The 18661-nt window shown below is 35.2% G+C and overlaps 1 protein-coding gene across 1 annotated transcript in view; it reads left to right on the top strand.

The window, feature by feature from the left end:
- Positions 1-17944, top strand: part of YTHDC2 (YTH N6-methyladenosine RNA binding protein C2) — a 34227-nt gene extending 16283 nt beyond the window's left edge. The window contains exons 9-30 of the mRNA XM_086628762.1: positions 185-333; positions 738-873; positions 1227-1353; positions 2438-2503; positions 3451-3629; positions 3804-3900; positions 3986-4073; positions 4165-4245; positions 5197-5279; positions 6313-6418; positions 6551-6670; positions 7021-7293; positions 7825-7951; positions 8466-8671; positions 9222-9417; positions 10595-10704; positions 12206-12498; positions 12918-13092; positions 14180-14383; positions 16235-16417; positions 17485-17588; positions 17749-17944. Coding sequence (XP_086484888.1) covers positions 185-333; positions 738-873; positions 1227-1353; positions 2438-2503; positions 3451-3629; positions 3804-3900; positions 3986-4073; positions 4165-4245; positions 5197-5279; positions 6313-6418; positions 6551-6670; positions 7021-7293; positions 7825-7951; positions 8466-8671; positions 9222-9417; positions 10595-10704; positions 12206-12498; positions 12918-13092; positions 14180-14383; positions 16235-16417; positions 17485-17565 — 3080 coding nt within the window. The 3' untranslated portion in view covers positions 17566-17588; positions 17749-17944. The remainder of the gene's footprint in view (positions 1-184; positions 334-737; positions 874-1226; positions 1354-2437; positions 2504-3450; positions 3630-3803; positions 3901-3985; positions 4074-4164; positions 4246-5196; positions 5280-6312; positions 6419-6550; positions 6671-7020; positions 7294-7824; positions 7952-8465; positions 8672-9221; positions 9418-10594; positions 10705-12205; positions 12499-12917; positions 13093-14179; positions 14384-16234; positions 16418-17484; positions 17589-17748) is intronic.
- Positions 17945-18661: the final 717 nt, after the last annotated feature.

The following is an 18661-nucleotide window of genomic DNA, read 5'->3' as shown; positions in this document are numbered from 1 at the left end:
TGCACTTTGAGTGCCCTTAATCATAGGATTTATATTGGACTTGTAACTGCATTCTAGATTAAATAAAAGAGATGGAATAGGTAGAACTTTGTGGCTTGATATAACTATTTTTTTTGTAACTGAAAACAATGGATAATTTAAGATGACTGTAAAACTGATTTTGGAAATATTTTATGCATTCTAGAAGAAAAACAGCAAAGCAGTCTTACTGAGTGGTGTTCTGCTCAAGAAAATAATAGCAAACTGGAGTCTCAGAGACAAAGATCTGTCCCAAGTGCAACTGAAGAGTATAATCTGTTGGATGATGGTGGTGACACAGTATTTAATCAACTGGTAAGTTTTTCCTTGTGTTGGAAGAGACGTTTAAATCTGCATTATATTATTATTACTCATTTAAAAACAAAGTTCTAAAGATATTACTCCTGTAGAGTTTCTAGAAGAATACTAACGTGTTTTAAAACATGTTTTTTTTTAATGAGCATGAAGTATTCTAGCTAAAGTGTGCTTTTCAATTATAGTGGTGGTAGTTAACTTTTGTTTAGATCAAATGACTAGGCTACCATTGTTTAAAATACTTGCATATGATACAATGTATGCTTTAACTGATATGAGTGCTGCGTTTATGGTTGCTAGTTTGAAAACTAACTGTTCAAATTCTTCACGTCTAATATATATATATGAGAATAAAGACAACTCTGACAAGATTCATCTTTCAATACTGTTTTTTTTATCTTCAGACTGAAAAAGATACGAATTGCCTTGAACCGTGGCTAATAAAAGAAATGGATTCTTGCCTTTCTGACATCTGGTTGCACAAAGATGTTGATTCCTTCGCTCAGGTTTTCCATCTCATTTTAACTGAAAATGTCAGTGGTAAGGTTCTCATATTATTAATAAGAAAAAAACAATCACAAAATGACTTGAATTTTTGTGTCTACTTTATCTATAATTTCATTCAAATGTTATTACCATTGAATTCTGATGCTTATTGAAAAAATGAATTAGTTAGCAGAATTAATGAGTTTTGCAGTTGTTTGTTGTACTTGTTTTGAAGTATTGACAGATGTTGTAATATGTTTCTAAAATACTATTAAATTCACATGAACTGACTGGTGGGGTGAAGTGATGAAACAAATTCTCTTTGGGCTGGTCATACCACATTCAGACTAAAAAAATGATGTTTGTATTGGTTTTGCTGATTTATTTAGGTTTTTTTTACTTCTCAGTTGATTACAGGCACAGTGAAACCAGTGTAACTGCACTGATGATTGCTTCAGGGAGAGGCTTTCTGAGTCAAGTAGAACAACTTATCAGTTTGGGAGCAAGTATCCACTGCAAATCATCCAATGGCTGGTAAAAACAAACAGATAAACTGAAAGATAGATTTATTTGTCAATATACAAATGAGAGAGAATTTTCTATAACATCTGAACTAATTTGCTAACATGCCAGGCTACTGTAAGCACTAATAGGTTTTGACAGTCTAAACAATTTATAACTTTTGTTTATGATGTTTTCTGTAAATTCTAAATTGAATTCTTACCTAAACAGTCTCAAATACGGGATACACACTCTTGGTTTCAACGAGTCTGTTTAACACACTAGTTAGAAGAAAAATTGAAATCTTTCTCACTGGGTTGATTTAGACCCAAGATTTTTGGCAACTCTTAATTCAAGAGAGTAACACTAAATGTCAAAAAAAAGTATATTACAAAAGGATTTAAAAATAGTGTATTACAGGTGCAAAGATCTTTGCTGTTACATCTGTAAACATGTTGTATCATGAAAAAATATTTGTGAATCTGTAAAAATTTAAATTTCTGTGACCGTGAATTGTGTCTTCATATAAGCGGACGACTATAGTGAATAATTGTAATATGGAAAGATAAGAACTAGAATTCTAGAGGTCTGATATTTGGTACTACCACGTGAAAAACTTGGAAAGGAATGCAGTTTAAAAGGAAAAAAGTGAACTGCATTGTGAGGAGGACAGTTTCTGCAAGACATCAAAAGCCCAGTGTTTTCACACATTTTGGAGAGAAATGTCTGGAGTGCCACTTCTTGGGATGAGTTAAAGGAGCTAGTAAAGGGTACTGCAAAAAAGCATGGCTTATCTCTGCACATTGGTGTGTGGTTTTTGAAGGAATGGTACGTTCTTTCTCTTCATTTTCTTCTGCATGTTTGCATGCGCTTATATGTAAAAACTGGGATTCTTTCTTGGTAAAGAGTGGCCGTTATCTAAAAATCATACAGCTGTTACAGCTGTTTATATACTTCAAAATGGGAAGTTGCAGATGCAGCAGTAACAACACCGATTAAATGATAATGCAGAAATTGACAGAAAAGTGTGGTGTCAGTTGGCTCCTAATGTAATGTGCTATTCATAAGTGTGTTTTAAAGTGGGAAATTAATAAAGATTTTTTTGCAACTCTTTCAGGACGGCTTTGGACTGGGCTAAGCGCTTTGGACAGACGGAAGTTGTTGACCTGTTGGAGTCCTACAGGTAAGCTATAACTACTTTGCAGAAACAGTTGTATAACATGGGGAAGGGAAATTTCTGTTTTGTCTTCCTTCAGTCATAACAGTTTTTAGGTTTTAGTTTTTTATGCTTTAAAGTCTGACTTAAATAATAAGATCTATTTGAGAATAGGAGTGTTTTGAAAACTTATTTTAAAAAAGTTTATGTGTATTCAGTATCATAGTGATCATGTTTGCACAACTCCTAGGATAAACACAGTTCCAGTGGTGTAGGGCTTCTTTTACATTATTAGCGTTTATCATCGTGATATGGACCTTCCCATCATGGTTATGTATCTAGGCAGGATGTGATTATAGTAACTTAAATATGCAGAGGAGGTGATGTACCATTTTGATTTCAGATTATTATTTTGGAAACAAATCTATTGCATGTTTTTATCTGTATGTAGTTGATACACGATAGCCGTGTTAAAGAAAATTTATATGCGTAACATGTACACTAGGCTGTTGAAGAATTGTTTTTTTGATTAACTCACAGTTATCATAGTTTAGTTACAGTTTTGTGGAGACCTGTATTATTATAGTTTCTCTTAATGTAGTTTCTGTTAGTGTAGTACCTGCTTAACTGTTATGGTAGGAAAGGTTTCAGAAAATACATTTCTTTAAAATATTTTTCCTTAACAGATAAACAAATAGTGTCCTTATACTTTGAGTTCTGTCACATTTGCTTATGGTTGTGTTTCAAGGAAGTATGGTAAAGTTAATGCTAAAAATTGAAGTTGCATGCTTTGCTGGGTTAACGCTTAAATCAGTGAACAGCGATAGTATTGTGGAGATGCTGTTCTGCTACACTTCAGAATGAAAGTTCTAGATTAATAGTCTTGTTGGTCTTGATGGAAATTTGAATTGATGGCTGAATGCAAACCCGAAGGAAACAACCTTGACTCTGGCCTGTGTATTTGTATATTTTAGTGCTTCAGTGGAATTTGGAAATCTGGATGAAAGTTCCCTGGTCCAGACAAGTGGTAGTGACCTTAGTGCAGAGGACAGAGAACTGTTGAAAGCTTATCATCACAGTTTTGATGATGAAAAAGTGGATCTGGACCTGATTATGCACTTACTTTATAACATCTGTCATAGTTATGATACCGGTAGGTATATGCACAAGCTTCCAATAAATTGCTGTGGATTCGTCTTCTGATGAATTGTGCCCTTTTTTCAGTAATACCAAATAGGTAAAACCTTCCACGTGCTAGTATACGCAATATTGACATATATTTAAAGTGAATTTTCTAGTTGACACTGCAAACCAACTTCTTTTTCAGGAGCGATTTTAATATTTCTTCCTGGATATGATGAGATAGTTAGCTTGAGGGACCGTATTCTTTTTGATGACAAGAGATTTGCTGAAAATGCGCACAGGTGAACCCTCTAGTTTCTATGGTTGTCTTGAGTTTTTATTGTTTCTTTTAAAGATCTTTAAAATGTACTCTTTGTCTTGCATTAGATACCGGGTTTTCATGCTTCATTCAAATATGCAGACTTTGGATCAGAAGAAGGTGCTTAAAAGTCCGCCTTCTGGCATCCGCAAAATAGCAAGTATCAGAGGACTTTGTCAGATATTGTATTGATCTATTTTGTCTTTGCCTTTACAGTTATAATCATTTTTTTTTAATTTAATTGCAGATTCTTTCTACTAATATTGCAGAAACCAGCATAACAGTCAATGATGTTGTATTTGTTATTGACTCAGGCAAGATGAAAGAGGTATGATTGGCTTAAACTTTCTTTGGAAAGTAAAACTTCCTAGTGTTATTTTGAAATACATAAGACATAAATTTTGGAGAACTGTTGTGGTTTTTTTTTTGTAGTAGCCTGAAAGCTAGTGCATGTCAATCAACAAAACTCACTGGAAAGCTTTGACATCCATTTGTTCTTTGACAAATACTGTCAATAGCTTGCTGTTTAAAAACCCTGTAAAAGCTATCACAGGTTAATATATTGATATGACTGTATCTTTTTTTTTTAAATTTACTGGTTTTGTTTGATTTTTGGACAAGTTCATCAATTTAGATCGTCATCTTCCTGAGACTTAGAGAACACTGGGAGTTCCCCCTTTGCCCTACTATTGTATCTATCCCAATTCTAATCCATTAAGTTTTTAAGCCTTGTTTTTGATATGTTGAATGCCCATTTCCTAATTACCTGTTCAAGAAAAGTGAGATAGCATAATGAGGCAGTTTAAGATCTAGTGTATGGCTGAGGAAAAAAAATTAGATTTCGTAGGAGATATGCACACCAAATTTCTGAAGTTCTCGTGGTAATACATTTTTTTTCTCTAATTTTGCATCAAATGTAGGAAAATAAGGACATAATTTCCAAGTGAGACGAAGAGGAAAACTTTATTTAATATAGTAACATATTTTTACTTGATTTGTGATACCACAAAACACAATCCATGTCTCTTATTGGCTTACCTATTGATTAGAAAACTTCAATTTAGAGAACTGCATAGTGCAAAGATACTGTGAAGGCGGTGGCGTAAATTCGTTTGAAACTAAGTGCTTTAGAACATACCTTTGTGCTAGAAGCTGCTGATGCTGGTTTTTATTAATTTTTTTTTTAGAGAACTTCTATTGATGATATAAATTATTAGTAACTTTTATTTCATGTACTCAATTCAATCTTGTTTTTATATTCCTTGCTTTGCTTTTATAGAAGTCTTTTGATGCACTGAGTTGTGTTACAATGCTAAAAATGGTGTGGATTTCAAAAGCCAGTGCTATCCAGAGAAAAGGCAGGTAATAAGTGCTTCATACTGAGTTTCATTTTGCAGATATCCGCCATCCTGTATGTTAAGGATAAAGTAAACAGTGTAATAGCAGCCACGCTGGGTAATGTTACTAGCATAGTCCAGTATTGTGTTGAAGAATGGCCACTGCTAATTCTCTGCAGAAGAGTAAGGATCAGCATGTATTTCCTTGGAGTAGTTTCCCAAGTCGTAGAAAAGTGACACGCAGGACTTTCCCAAAGCTTACGTTAAGTCTAGGTTGTGTTCATAAACTTGTTCTCCTTCCTCTTTCTCCCATGTAGCAACAGCAGCCACAGTGTCCGATAAGGTGTTTCGCAAATTACCTGTGGGCAAAAGGCTGCCTATTGCTAGTTTTTAATTGATGCCCCTTCATCCCTGTATTAGAAGAGACATTGAGCAGTGATTCCTTATTCACCTTCTCCAAACTATTCATGGCTTAATAGACCTTTATCATACTCAACACTGGATGACAGCTAAGAGGATATATAGCAACAAATGCCTGTGTTTGGTGATATGATGTTGGCATTAACCTGCATGAATTTGAGTGTGAATGTGAGCGTTTGCTGTCTCTTGTCTCCTCACTCACAAGTTGTTTGGTCTTCATTCTACCTTTTACTCCCAGAGTAACATCCAACTGTTTGGGGGATGTGAAGAGGAAGAAGTGAAGTTTAAGACTTACATTCCTTACAGCAAGGGACAGTTGAGATTTGGATTGATCTTTGGTTAGCAAAAAACTCAAATCACTTTATTTTTAAATGGGCCTTACTTTTGTTTCTCCAAATGTTTCAGTGTTGGGGTAAAATTATAACAACCAATTTCCATACTATCAAAAATAATCCATTTACTGGAAAACTCTCACCTCGTGTGTGGGACTTACACTTAAAGACAAAATTATCTTTTTCTTAGGCCTGCTTCTATATTTCCATTCTAAGTGTGTGTGTGTTTGATTTTATTTTTATTTTTATTTTTATTTTTTTTAAGAAATTCTAATTTTCACTAACTTCCCATATTTTATTTTCAAGGGCTGGGCGCTGTCAGCCTGGAGTCTGTTTTCGTCTCTTCAGCAGGCTCCGATTTCAGAATATGTTGGAATTTCAGACTCCAGAACTTCTACGAATGCCACTTCAGGTGCATGTTCAATTAGAAATCATAACTTTTAAAACATGTATTATCATCAAAGCATATTAGTAACTCTAAAAAAGTGTTTGGGTTCCCCTACCCCCCAATCTTAACAATCTTTTTTTGCTTTTTAACTTGCAGGAGCTTTGTTTACACACAAAACTTCTGGCTCCAATCAATTGTTCAATTGTCGACTTTCTTACAAAAGCTCCTGATCCTCCACCAGCTTTAATTGTGAGAAATGCTGTGCAAATGCTTAAGGTCAGCAGAGGAATAGATATAGATGGGAATTGTATTTGTGGTGTGACAACATATCTTGCTGAGTTTTGTTTGTATTGAGGCTTTTGTTTAGTTACTTAATGATGCTTTAAGGTTTTGTGTGTTGTCTGTTTTCATTTTCTGTGTGTGGATGTCTTTTTCCATGTTAAGGGAATAGAGCGCTTAAAAATCCCGTCTCAAAATATTAAAAGTTTGACTTACTTTCTTAGTGTTCAGGAACAAGTCTAGTTAATGTCCAGTATTCACATCCTTTCTGCTTTTCTTGTAAAATAATTTTGTCCACTTTCCCTCTCCCTTCACCTTTTTCTTTTTTTTTTTTCTTTTTTAAATAGACAATAGATGCCATGGACCGTTGGGAAGATCTCACTGAACTTGGTTATCATCTCACTGAGTTACCTCTAGAGCCACACCTTGGTAAAATGGTGGTGTGTGCTGTTGTTTTGAAGTGCCTGGATCCTATTCTTACTATTGCTTGCAGTCTTGCGTATCGAGACCCTTTTGTGCTACCAACAGTGGCCTCTCAAAAGCGTGCAGCCATGCTGTGTAGAAAACGTTTTACTGCAGGAACATTTAGTGACCATATGGCGCTTCTCAGGGCTTTCCAGGTATTGTTTCATCTTCAGAAAGAGTACTGATCACAATAGATCATGTATCAAAGTAAATGATGTACCAGGCAAGTTGGATGTAGAATGATAGGCTATGATTAAATCTGTAGGAAAGAAACTGTATTTTTGCCTAGTGGCTTTGCTATGTGTTGGACTCATGAATTTGTCAGATTTTTTATCTTTTCAAACCTGGTTAAATTCTGAATGTTCCAACAAGGTGCCGTTTTATATCCTGCTGCACTGATAACTTAAAATAACAATCTTAACATAAGGATCTTTATAATAACTTAATATAATGATCTTATACTAACTTAAATTAACATAATGATAATTATGTCAATTTAGAGAACGGGTAAAGAGAATCTAGTACTTAACCAGAAAAAGAATCCTGGTTTGATACATTTCGTTTCTTTCAGAATGGTCTTTGCCATTTTATTGACATAAATGTAATTTTTTTAGGAAAGTGCATTTTTTAATTTTAATTAATCAGATTAATAGGCAAATGTAAAAAAAAAAAAATATTCTTTACAGGCATGGCAGAAGGCACGCAGTGATGGCTGGGAGAGAGCCTTCTGTGAAAAGAACTTCCTGTCTCAAGCCACAATGGAAATCATCGTAGGAATGAGAACACAGTTGCTTGGCCAACTTAGAGCCTCAGGTAAATAGCTTGGCAAAAATTTTTACATAGTTTTGGAGTCAACTGTATACCTAGTACAAGTGTTAAAAATTGTAGGAAAAATAGTGTTCGCTGGTGCCATTTTCTTTCTGTAATTTGAAACAGACCAATACACATTCATGCTGGGCATGGTGCAGATGCTAGATGAGGAAGTGTGGCTGGTAAACAGCTGATCTAACTGATAGCGCCTCGATTGTTCCACATGCCACGGGCTTTTGGTGTGAAATATGTTTCCTTGGATTTTTACGTTCTAATAAATTACTTCCATAGGAAATGTCTTTCTTTGTGTTGTAGAAAGTAATTCTATTCTATGTTAGTATAAAACCCCTTATCAGGAAGGATTTCAGTATAATGTTTTATTTCTGGTGCTGTTAAGGCTGGCAGTGGTGAAAAATGCAACAAGTTTTTAGGTGTGGTGTTTTTTTTGTCCTTTTGAGAAGCAAAAGGTAGATCTTAAATACGAGCAAATAACATTTTTGTCCTCTTCTTTCTTCAGGTTTTGTTAGAGCCAGAGGAGGAACTGATATTAGAGATGTTAATACTAACTCTGAAAACTGGGCTGTAGTTAAAGCTGCCTTAGTGGCTGGAATGTATCCCAATCTAGTGCACGTAGACAGAGAAAGCCTGGTTTTAACTGGATCAAAGGAGAAGAAAGTGCGATTTCATCCTACATCTGTTCTTAGTCAACCTCAGTATAAAAAGGTAAAATCATTTTGAATTTATAGTTCACAAAAAAGAGAACTATATAAAATGTTTTAGAAATGTCTCTTCATAGTTGTCAGTACTTTAAAAATAGCATGTGATTTAAACACTACGTTTTTAGAAAATGTTTTTCCTGGCAGTTGATAAAATAGAGAAGTGAAGTTCGTTTGTTTTTCCAATATTGTTTCATCAACGCTTATTTCAGTTAGTCCTCCTTCTAGATGGAACAAAACAAAATGCTAAAAAAAAACTAGTTATGAAGCTGTTTTAAAGATGTAACAATCTTGTCTCATAATGGCAGGCAGAAGTTCTACTCTGAAATGGATTTTTTTTTTTTTGATCCTTTTGTGAAGCAAAATGTTTTGTTTCAAGGTAGTAGGATAATTTGTGAGTCTGGTTGAATTCTCACTTTTTTATTTGTGTGTATAAATTTATGTGTATATAAATATTTATGTATTTATTTCTACATATATGAAAAAAGAAATATGTTAAAATTGATTTTAATTACAAATGGAAGGTAAGCAGTTTAGTCTTATTTTCTCTTGCACAGATTCCCCCAGCAAATGGGCAAGCTGCAGCCATTCAGGCACTCCCTACAGACTGGCTTATATATGATGAAATGACGAGAGCTCACAGGATAGCAAATATCAGATGCTGTTCTGTTGTAACACCTGTGACTGTGTCACTCTTCTGTGGACCAGCTAGGTTACCAAGTAATGCTTTGCAGGAACCTTCATCCTTTCGAGGTATATTGGGGCTTGGATTTGGAATGTTTCCATTGGTATATACTAGTATGTGATATTGGAAGGCTTATTTTTCCATAATATTTAGTAAGTATGTGGGCTAATTCTTCAAACTACAAGAGCTATGGTTCCTGTAGCTGTTCAAGAGTAGTTTATAGGCTCTGTAATAAATGTCTCAGTTTTGTGAATCCCTACAGATTCATATCTATACATTACACTTACATAGTTGTGAAGTCTCAGAAATTACAGTATAGTTTGTAATGAAATAAAAAATGCAAACAAAATGTTAAATGACAACACTAATGCTGGAAAGTGTAGTGTGTATGTTTTTTCAGCAGACTAGTTTATTTGATACTTTGAACCAGATTGTTCAAACTGAATAATAATTTAGAAACTATCAATATGGTAAATATTTATACAGCTTCCAGCTGAAACATGCGTTTTAAAGATAATTTTCTACAGGTAAGTTTTAATGACAATTAGCTATACTAGTAACTAGAAGTAATAAAGAATATATAGAAATACCCTTTTAAAAAAAAATAAATAAATGGAATGCTGTAGGAATAGAAGGAAAATATTCTATGCCGCTGCCAGTTCTCTAGAAATACTAGTTTGAATCGAAGTAAGAGTCCCAGTTATTTTTGAAGCTTTCCTGTCTTGCTCTTAAACTGTTACCCTTAAAACAGTGTTTGTCCTGGAATTGCACTTCAAAAAAAAAAAACAAAAAAAAAAGAAAAAAAAGAAAAAAAGAATCCTACTTAATAGCCATATGTATATATGTAATTTATTTTTTTCTTAATGAGTCTTCAAATCTGCTGTCTTACTAGGAAATAAAGCATAGAGCAATGTGTGGTTTTACAAACTGCTTCAGGCAAAAGTTTGATAATGACTTGCTGATATTCATGAAGATACATGCATGAGTCAGATCACATTGATACAGGTGCTTACATAGCAGGGCCCTTAGCAGGTCTGGATACTTCAGTTCTGCTAGCTGAAGCAAAGACTTGCCACTGAAGTGTATTTGCAGAAAATAAAAAGCAGGTTTACAAATGTTTACGCTTTAAAATAAAATTTAGAAGGAAAAATGGGTTTATTGCTGGTAATACAGTAGTGTTCATTTTTTTTGTGCCTAAGTGGAAATAATGTAGAAATGTTAATGCACCTTTTATGTTTAATTCAGGAGATGGAGTATCTAATGATAATAGTGATAGTGAGATGGAGGACGAAACAACTTCTAATTTGGCACTACTGAAGCTAGATGAATGGCTCCATCTCAAACTGGACCCTGAAGTAAGTAATGTATCACTTCAGTGTGTGTTTCTTGCAGAAGGATGTTTGTGTCATATCTTCCTAAAAAGATTTTTGAAACATTTAGGTAACCAAGAATTTTCTGTAGGAATGGCTGTCACCATCCGTTTGGATTTTACAGATTTACAGAACAGCATAGTCTGTGATTTTAACTTTTATTTCATGAGCTCATTAAGAAATACAGGAAACAAACAGGGGCTCAGTCCCTTTTTGCCCAGACTAGTCTATCACGTGAATTCACATACTCACCGTTCAAGTCATAAGGTTTCACAACTTATAACCCATAACTCTCAATTTGTGCGCCTATGAACAAAGAGAAAAAAGGAATTAGTTACCTGCTGACAGTGAGAGTGCTCATCCTTCTTCCTCTATCACAGTGCAGGCGTCCCCTATATCACCCTGGGAAACAGGAAAGCCTTAGCAGTCCAGCTGCTGTTGGATCCACTTCAAAAGCTTTGTGCATAAGCTGATGTCTTGTACCTTCCAGCTTGGAGGTTTGGTCCATTTCCATAAGTTAGCAGATTCTGACAAAACTGCCAGACAAAAGGTAATGGCTGCAGGAGACAGCAAGCTGCAGGTGCTAGTGGCTTTGGCTCTTTCTGGCCACCTGTCCTGCCTACATGGTCCTCTCACTTTGACCTAAGGGCACTGCTGTTAGCACACATCAAGCCTTAGCACGAACTCGGTTAGCCAAAATCTGAGCAGGAATGGAGTGTGCAGTCACAGAGGCATATTGTGTATTTCCTTCTCTGAGACGATGACTAAAGATGGATCAAAATGGAACACTTGAAGTTGGAGTTGCTGAAAGAAAGTTGCTGTCAGATTTTTAGAAAAAGAAAAAAAAGCCTTTTGGAGATAGATAGAAGTCTTCAGGTCATTGTGAAGCTCTGGCTGTGGTAGGAGGTGTAGTAGTTTATGGGTTATGAAACACTTGGACTTACCAGATCTAATAATAGTACTGTCTCCTAGAGATGTTCAAAAGTATGTTTTTTTTTAAAAAATTGAAGGATTTGTGATAACACGGGAATTAGACTATAGTCTTCTAAATTCAGTCATCTCATTTAAGAAGTCTGCATAAGAAAAACGTCACTTAGAGCTCTTTTCCCTCAGATACGAATGAAGAATGCATGAATACAGACTGAGTGGAGAGTCAGGGCATAAAGCATGATGATTTTTTTTTTTTTAATTTTTAAAGTGAAAAATAAAAAATGCTGTGGGTTTACAATGTAATTAAATTTGATGCAGAGCTAAATGAAATAAAATGGTTTAAAAATTATATTGTGCCCAAGGAAGGAAAAAATAATCAACAGCTTAGTTTAGATGTGCAGTTTTCTCTCCCTTCCCAACACTTCAGTCTTGCCTTTCAGTTTGGACCTTGCTGATCTTAGAATGCCAGATGCTACCTCATAGGAAAGACGTAGGGTACCCTTACCTGTCTGATCTCATTTTTATTAGTCTTTAACAGAATTAAAATTCATTACAGGCCGCTGTTTTGCTGTTGCAACTCAGACAGAAGTGGCATAGCTTATTTCTGCGTCGTATGCAAGCTCCTTCTAAACCATGGTCTCAAGTTGATGAAATGACTGTAAGAGCGATTGTAGCTGTTTTAAGTACTGAAGAACAGTCTGCAGGTTTGCAGCAGCCTTCAGGAATTGGTCAGAGACCGAGACCTATGACTTCTGAAGAACTTTCTCTAGCATCTGCATGGAGATCAACCAACAGTAGAAAAAGCTCAGCAGAAACCGAATTCTCTGATGACTCCTCTAATGCTGAAAAGTAAGCTTTTGAGATCTTCTAGAGACTGTAGATTGTAATTTATTTAGCTATAAAAGCATTACTTGAATTTCTACCAGTAATAGGAAGGAAGAAACAATAGAAATATAGTTGAAAGAATTGATACTGTCCTGGGCTGCATTGTAGTTGTGATTTCATTGAAAAGTATTTCATGTGTGCCTGCTGTTTGGGAAGGCAGTCAGGAATGTTGTCCATGAATTATGATCTCTGGGAAGAAGTAGCAGAAGAGGTTTAACCTTAGCATTCAAAAACAATGCATGATCAGTATTTTTTAGTTAGTGTTTCACGTTTTGGAATTACTGCTATGGATATGTGGTCATGCAATAGATACGTAGATACAAATTGTTCTGTCACTGCTTATGACACTGCTCGTATGTCTTGAGTCTACTTTTACTTTTTAGAGTTTTAGTGAAATCTACGCCTCTCGCACTTCACAAGCCAAAGAAGAACAAAGAAAGAAACATTCTGCACCCCAAACGAACTTCAGATGACAGGTCAGATCAATCATCAGTCAAGTCTACAGACAGCAGTACTTATCCCAGCCCCTGTGCTAGTCCTTCTTCAATATCTGGGAAGGTAGAGTTCTGTTAAATAAACTACTCCACTCTTCAAAATTAATAGAATTTCAGAAATAAATTTGTTGATATCTTTCAGCAACTATCTGATGATGATGATGATAATAATAATAAATAATTATATATAATAATTTATATTGATAAATTAAGACACTAACTTAGATTTTCATTTTTAACAGCTGCATAATACTTATTTCTTTCTGAAACTTAAAATCTAGACTAAATATCCTTGTTATGCTAGTTTAATACAGTAAAAATAGATTATTCTTCACAGAGTGCTGAGGTAAAGCTATCCAAGGTAGAAAAAATCAGATTTGGTTTTTAAACTACACATCATAACCAGGGAAGGTGTATTAATTTTCTTTTCTAAATTAGTATGCAGTACATTCACTGCTGAATTATGTGAGTTCAGCCTTCCTCTGTTTCTGTAATAGCGTACATTGATCCTGATTCTCTTTCAGTTTTGTGTTTTCTGCCTTATTATGACTGCTTGCTTTTCTTGTGATGGTTATTTTAACAAAGCACACATTTTTAATGAGGTTATTGGCATAATTCTCCCTATGTACTTGAATAGTAAACTGCAGTAATATTAAACAGACCACTGAGAGGAAAACCCATTTTGATTCTAGGCACAGTCCCGTTGGAGGATTTAATAATTCCTCTTAAGTCTTTTAGTTTTTAAATTTATTCAGTGTAAAAGGGAGAAAACTTGCGTTTCCTGAAGATGGAAATATGAGTAGTGTGCTTCAGGTTGCAGTCTAAAATGATTAATTTTGTGTCATCTGAAGGTGTATCAGACTTCAAATAATTGTAATTACTCACTAGACTATGTAGGCCTGTTGTGCTACACTTTTTCCTGCCCCTCATGAATGAATTACTATTTTGGAAAGTGCTTAAAAAATGTAAAATAGAGGTGAAATACATTTTAAAACCAAGTCAGACAGTACCAGCTGATAGATGCTGTGTTTCTTGTAGAATCTGGGGGAGGGAGGGTAGGAGCACGGTCAAGGGATTTCTGTCCTCATGTGTGTAAAACTTGAGAACTAAAGCCTGGTTTATTTTAGTGTAGCTTAATTTAATTTTTCCAGGGTTCCAAATCTCCTTCACCAAGACCGAATATGCCAGTTCGGTACTTTATAATGAAAAGTAGCAACATGCAAAACATTGATATTTCTCAAGAGAAGAATATATGGTCTACTACACCAAGTAATGAACGAAAACTAAACAAAGCCTTTTTGGAGAGCAGCACGGTTTACTTAATATTTTCTGTTCAAGGGTCTGGACACTTTCAGGTGAGTCCTTAGTTAATACTAAAGATTAGCTTTTGTTGATGATTTAGGAGAGCACAGCAAATGACTATGTGTAGTATGGAGGTCTTTGCTTATGACTTCTGACCGCCTATTAAGTAGAGTAGCAACCAAATGTATCTGGTTACTGAAGAAAGAGTACTGCTTCTCTAAAATACACCCTTTTAGCTAACTCAGTTTGTCACTTAAAGGCTAGGACTGAATTGCCTCCAGACATCTTGAGTCAGAATAATGTTTATACTCTACATTAATCCTTTAAAACAACAACAACAGAACAAACAAATCTGAACAAAGCAGAGGATTACTACTCTTTGCCCTGCATGCCAGAATAAATATTGTAAGTGAACAAGCAGTTACAATCAAGTCACGGCTTTCTAAAGCCAGGAAACTCATAGACATCTTTATGACAAATTTTAATAAAATCTATTTTGTTTGAACTGTAGCTTCTAAAAGTTAGGAAGCTGAGAAGTCATGGTTATGATTCTTCCAGAGCTGTGTCTTGACTTCAGGTTTAGCAAGGTATTCGTCAAGAATTTGTTGACTAATTTGTAGCAAATTTGAAGTTATAGTGCAAAATTGCAGGTTAGGTGTGTTGTAACAGAGGCTAAACTCAGTTGTTCCAGCTAAAGAAAGTTCAACTTACCGCTTTATATATAAGCTATTCATAAAAGTCAGTGAAACTTAAAATCTAAGGAACTAGCCTAAATACAGCTGTCTTGGTGATAACACTGAAGAATTATGGTTAGATATACATACAATGATTTGGCAAGTGCAGATGTGTTATTGGAGAGTAATTTTCAGCGTGCCAGTTGATACTCAAAATGGGTTGTTGTATTGGTGCTCTTAGATAAGGAAGCTGGGAGGGGAAGACATGCTGAAGTCAGGAGTGTAGGTGGTTGATGTTGTCTTGCTCTTCCAGTTTTGACAATGCACTGGACACTCATGGGAATGTGAGGATAACGTTCTTGTTAATACTCCTTTGTACCGAGTGACTCTTTACTTTCCATCTTTATTTTTCCTCTGTTCCTTGTATTAATTTCTCTTTAAGTCTGGGTTGAGCTATCTAGAACTGCATGTCTTACAACAGCAGTGTGTGCTGGTAACTTACGTAGAGCACTGCATCTCTTGGACTCCTAAGTCATAACTGGCGTAAATTTGCCTGAATAGTTGATAAGTTGGGTGTGTGGTGTTTTTTTTTGTTGTGTTTTGTTTGTGTGGGCAAGTAGGGCTGTCCTTAATTAAATAGGTTAGAAACAATCTTGGCTTTGGGGTTTCTGTCATTTTCTTTCTGTATACTCGTCTTTCTGGAATTTCTTCCTGCTTTGTTGAAGAAGGAAATACAAACTTTGACTTCTCTCTTTGAAGAACAGCTGCACTCCCTTAATTCTATGTGAAAGTTTGTTAATATAGAGGGAACATGGGAAGGAAGGAATGGATTTCTGCACAAAATATGTACAATAAGGAATAGCTAATGGACTGTTACATCGTAGAATGTTCATATTGTTCCTTACGCTTCAAATGTTTTTACAACACCTTTTCAACCTCTATTACAAAGCTTAAAAAAACCTTCTAGTGGTGATTGTGAGAGATTGATTAAAAAACATTCTCTGTGGTCGTACTCTAGAAGGCATATTTGAAGTGGAAAATCAAATGGTACTTCTTTTAGCTTTCTAGATGTAAACATTTTAAAACGTTCAGCTTCATGGGGAAAAGTGTGTGAATCGCCTTGAAACTAATTTGAAAGTTTCATATGAAGTCCAGTCATTTATTTAATTCCAACATAAGCAGATATTCTGTAACTATTTCTTTCCTTTCATATTTCAATTTTTGCTCTAGGGATTTGCTAGAATGGCTTCAGAGATAGGGTGTGAGAAAAGTCAAGACTGGGGGTCTGCTGGTTTTGGAGGTGTATTTAAGGTGGAGTGGATCCAAAAAGAAAGCATTCCTTTTCAGTTTGCACGCCATTTGCTTAACCCTTGGAATGACAACAAGAAAGTACAAATAAGCAGAGATGGCCAGGTAATGTTAGTCTCTTCTAAAGTTGTCTTTACTTGATAGAACTGCGTATTATTTGTTAGCTTGTTCTAGCCTTAACATTTGTCTCCAGCTGTCCTCATGTATCTGTTAACCTGAATCACAGTTGCTTCCTAAAATAAAAGATTTCTTGGAATTTTTAACTTTAGTTTTGGAGATTTGTTCTCGGTTTGGTTCAGATTTGATCCCTGTGATACTCTACTGCACCCAAATAACTGTTTGTAACTGTAGCTTTTGAGTTTCCTGTAAAAGCTAAAGAGAATCTTGATATTTGAGGTAAAATAAAGCTTAGGATGGTTCTCAAATCTGTTAAAGCTGAATGCAACTACAAAAAGCTGAAAGAGAATCGGCACAAGATTTCTCTGTGGCAGCTGCTGCATTCTCCCCCATCCCTTCCCAAAATGTCTTCTTGATAGGAGATTCTAGAGTTAAACTTTTTGAATCATCTTATCACTACTTCCTCAAAACCTCTCCAGTGACAAGAATGAGGAGAGGAACATACTGTAAGTATAAGGAAAGGAACGTAGCACGTGATGGAGTTAACAGTGCTTCTGTTGTAAGTGGGTCTTAAGAACTAAAGAGTCTTAATGATCGTAAAAACAACTAGTGTAGGTTAATGTCTGTAATTCTACCAAGAGCCACTGTATTACCTGTGACCTGCTTTCCCACATTCTCCACCACTTTTCATGGAATTAAGCTTAAAAGATGCAGAGAATAATGATCTTTAGTTAATAAGTGAAGTGACCTGCGGAAGGTACAAAGTATGTGGTGCATATGTTCTTGTATGTGGTGGTGGTGTGAATGAAAAAACTCCAACCAATCTGTAGGCCGGTGTTGCTTACGAACGTTTTTATCTCCTCTTGAGACCTAGTAAAATAACTTTCCTGTGTGGGTAGTTCTAATGCATGTCTCAATATCAAAAGGAATGAACTCTTTCAGAAGGATTGAAAGCTATTACCAGTAACTTCATCTAACAATTTTGTTATAAACAGTTTCTTTATGTTCAATAGTAGCAGTGCAAATAACTTCTCTATTTTCCTGCTTATTTCTAGGAGCTGGAACCACAAGTTGGAGAGCAGCTGCTACAATTTTGGGACCGTGTTCCTTTGGCAGGAAAAAACTCAACGGATTGAGCATGTCAAGTAATGTGATACAGGTAGTTATTTCATGCATTACTTGCTGTTTTTATGATAAAGTTATCTATATACAATGTATCAATACAGTACTGTCTTTCCTTTGCAGTTTGTGGAAGAACAGCTACACTGAATACTCTGTTCCCTTTGATTTTTTTTTTCTGTTTGTTTTTTTTTTTTTAGCTGTGGTGGTTGAAGCATCAGCTATAACTACTAGAACCAGCAGCCCACCTACAATTTAAAAATGAGGAAGAAGAAGGCGGTGCAGCAAGCTTCTGAAGTTGTTAGTTGTGCTGTGCAACTAGCAGTGGAAAAATAAGAGGGAATTATGTTGGTTTCAGTATTTCCTTGTCTTAAAATGTCATAACATTGTTCACCAGCCTGTTTTTGACAATTATTTTTTTACAGTAGTGTGCAATTGATACTTAAAAACATATTAGAGTTCAAAACTAAGTTTGAAACAATGGACCATGCGTAAGTTATTGGTGGGTTTAAAATAGCACAGCAGACAGTTTAAATATACAGTTTACACCTAAGCTTTCTCAACACAGTAAAATGTGTGAGAGAAACCAGTGTAATATTAATCAATCAATCTTACATTTTACATAAAATAAATAAATTGAGAATAGATGTCTCCAAATATATTGGAAGATTTCATAAGCGTTTGTTCACAACTTCTATATGCACGATGCGAGAGAGCAGGATATATTCATATGAACAACTGAGCAGCTGCAGAACATAAAATTTTATTTTGGATACATAAGTGAAAGGAGCATGAGACTTTTGAGAGTAGATTGGTCCAGTAGTGTTTCCAGTTTCACTTATTTTTCACTGAAAAATACTTTAAAAGTACTTTAAAAAGTACTCACACTTTGGCAAGCTGAAACAATATTTCAGAGGCCTGCTACCAAATGGCGTTCTGAGAGTTCACTAAGTTGAGCATTATTAGAAAATTTTTATTTCTTTAAAAAAAAAAAAAGAATGACTAGTACAGTTTTCTTCATCTTTTAATGTAGTCTTCATGCTTGCTTTCTATACGTCTTCTTTCAATTTCTTTCTACACTACTGTTGTTTTCTTGGGCTGGTGTAAATTCAG

This window comes from Tauraco erythrolophus, chromosome Z (genome assembly GCF_009769465.1).
Source record: "Tauraco erythrolophus isolate bTauEry1 chromosome Z, bTauEry1.pri, whole genome shotgun sequence".
NCBI lineage: Eukaryota > Metazoa > Chordata > Aves > Musophagiformes > Musophagidae > Tauraco > Tauraco erythrolophus.
The sequence above is the reverse complement of the archived record's forward strand: the minus strand, read 5'-3'. Positions and strand labels throughout refer to the sequence as shown.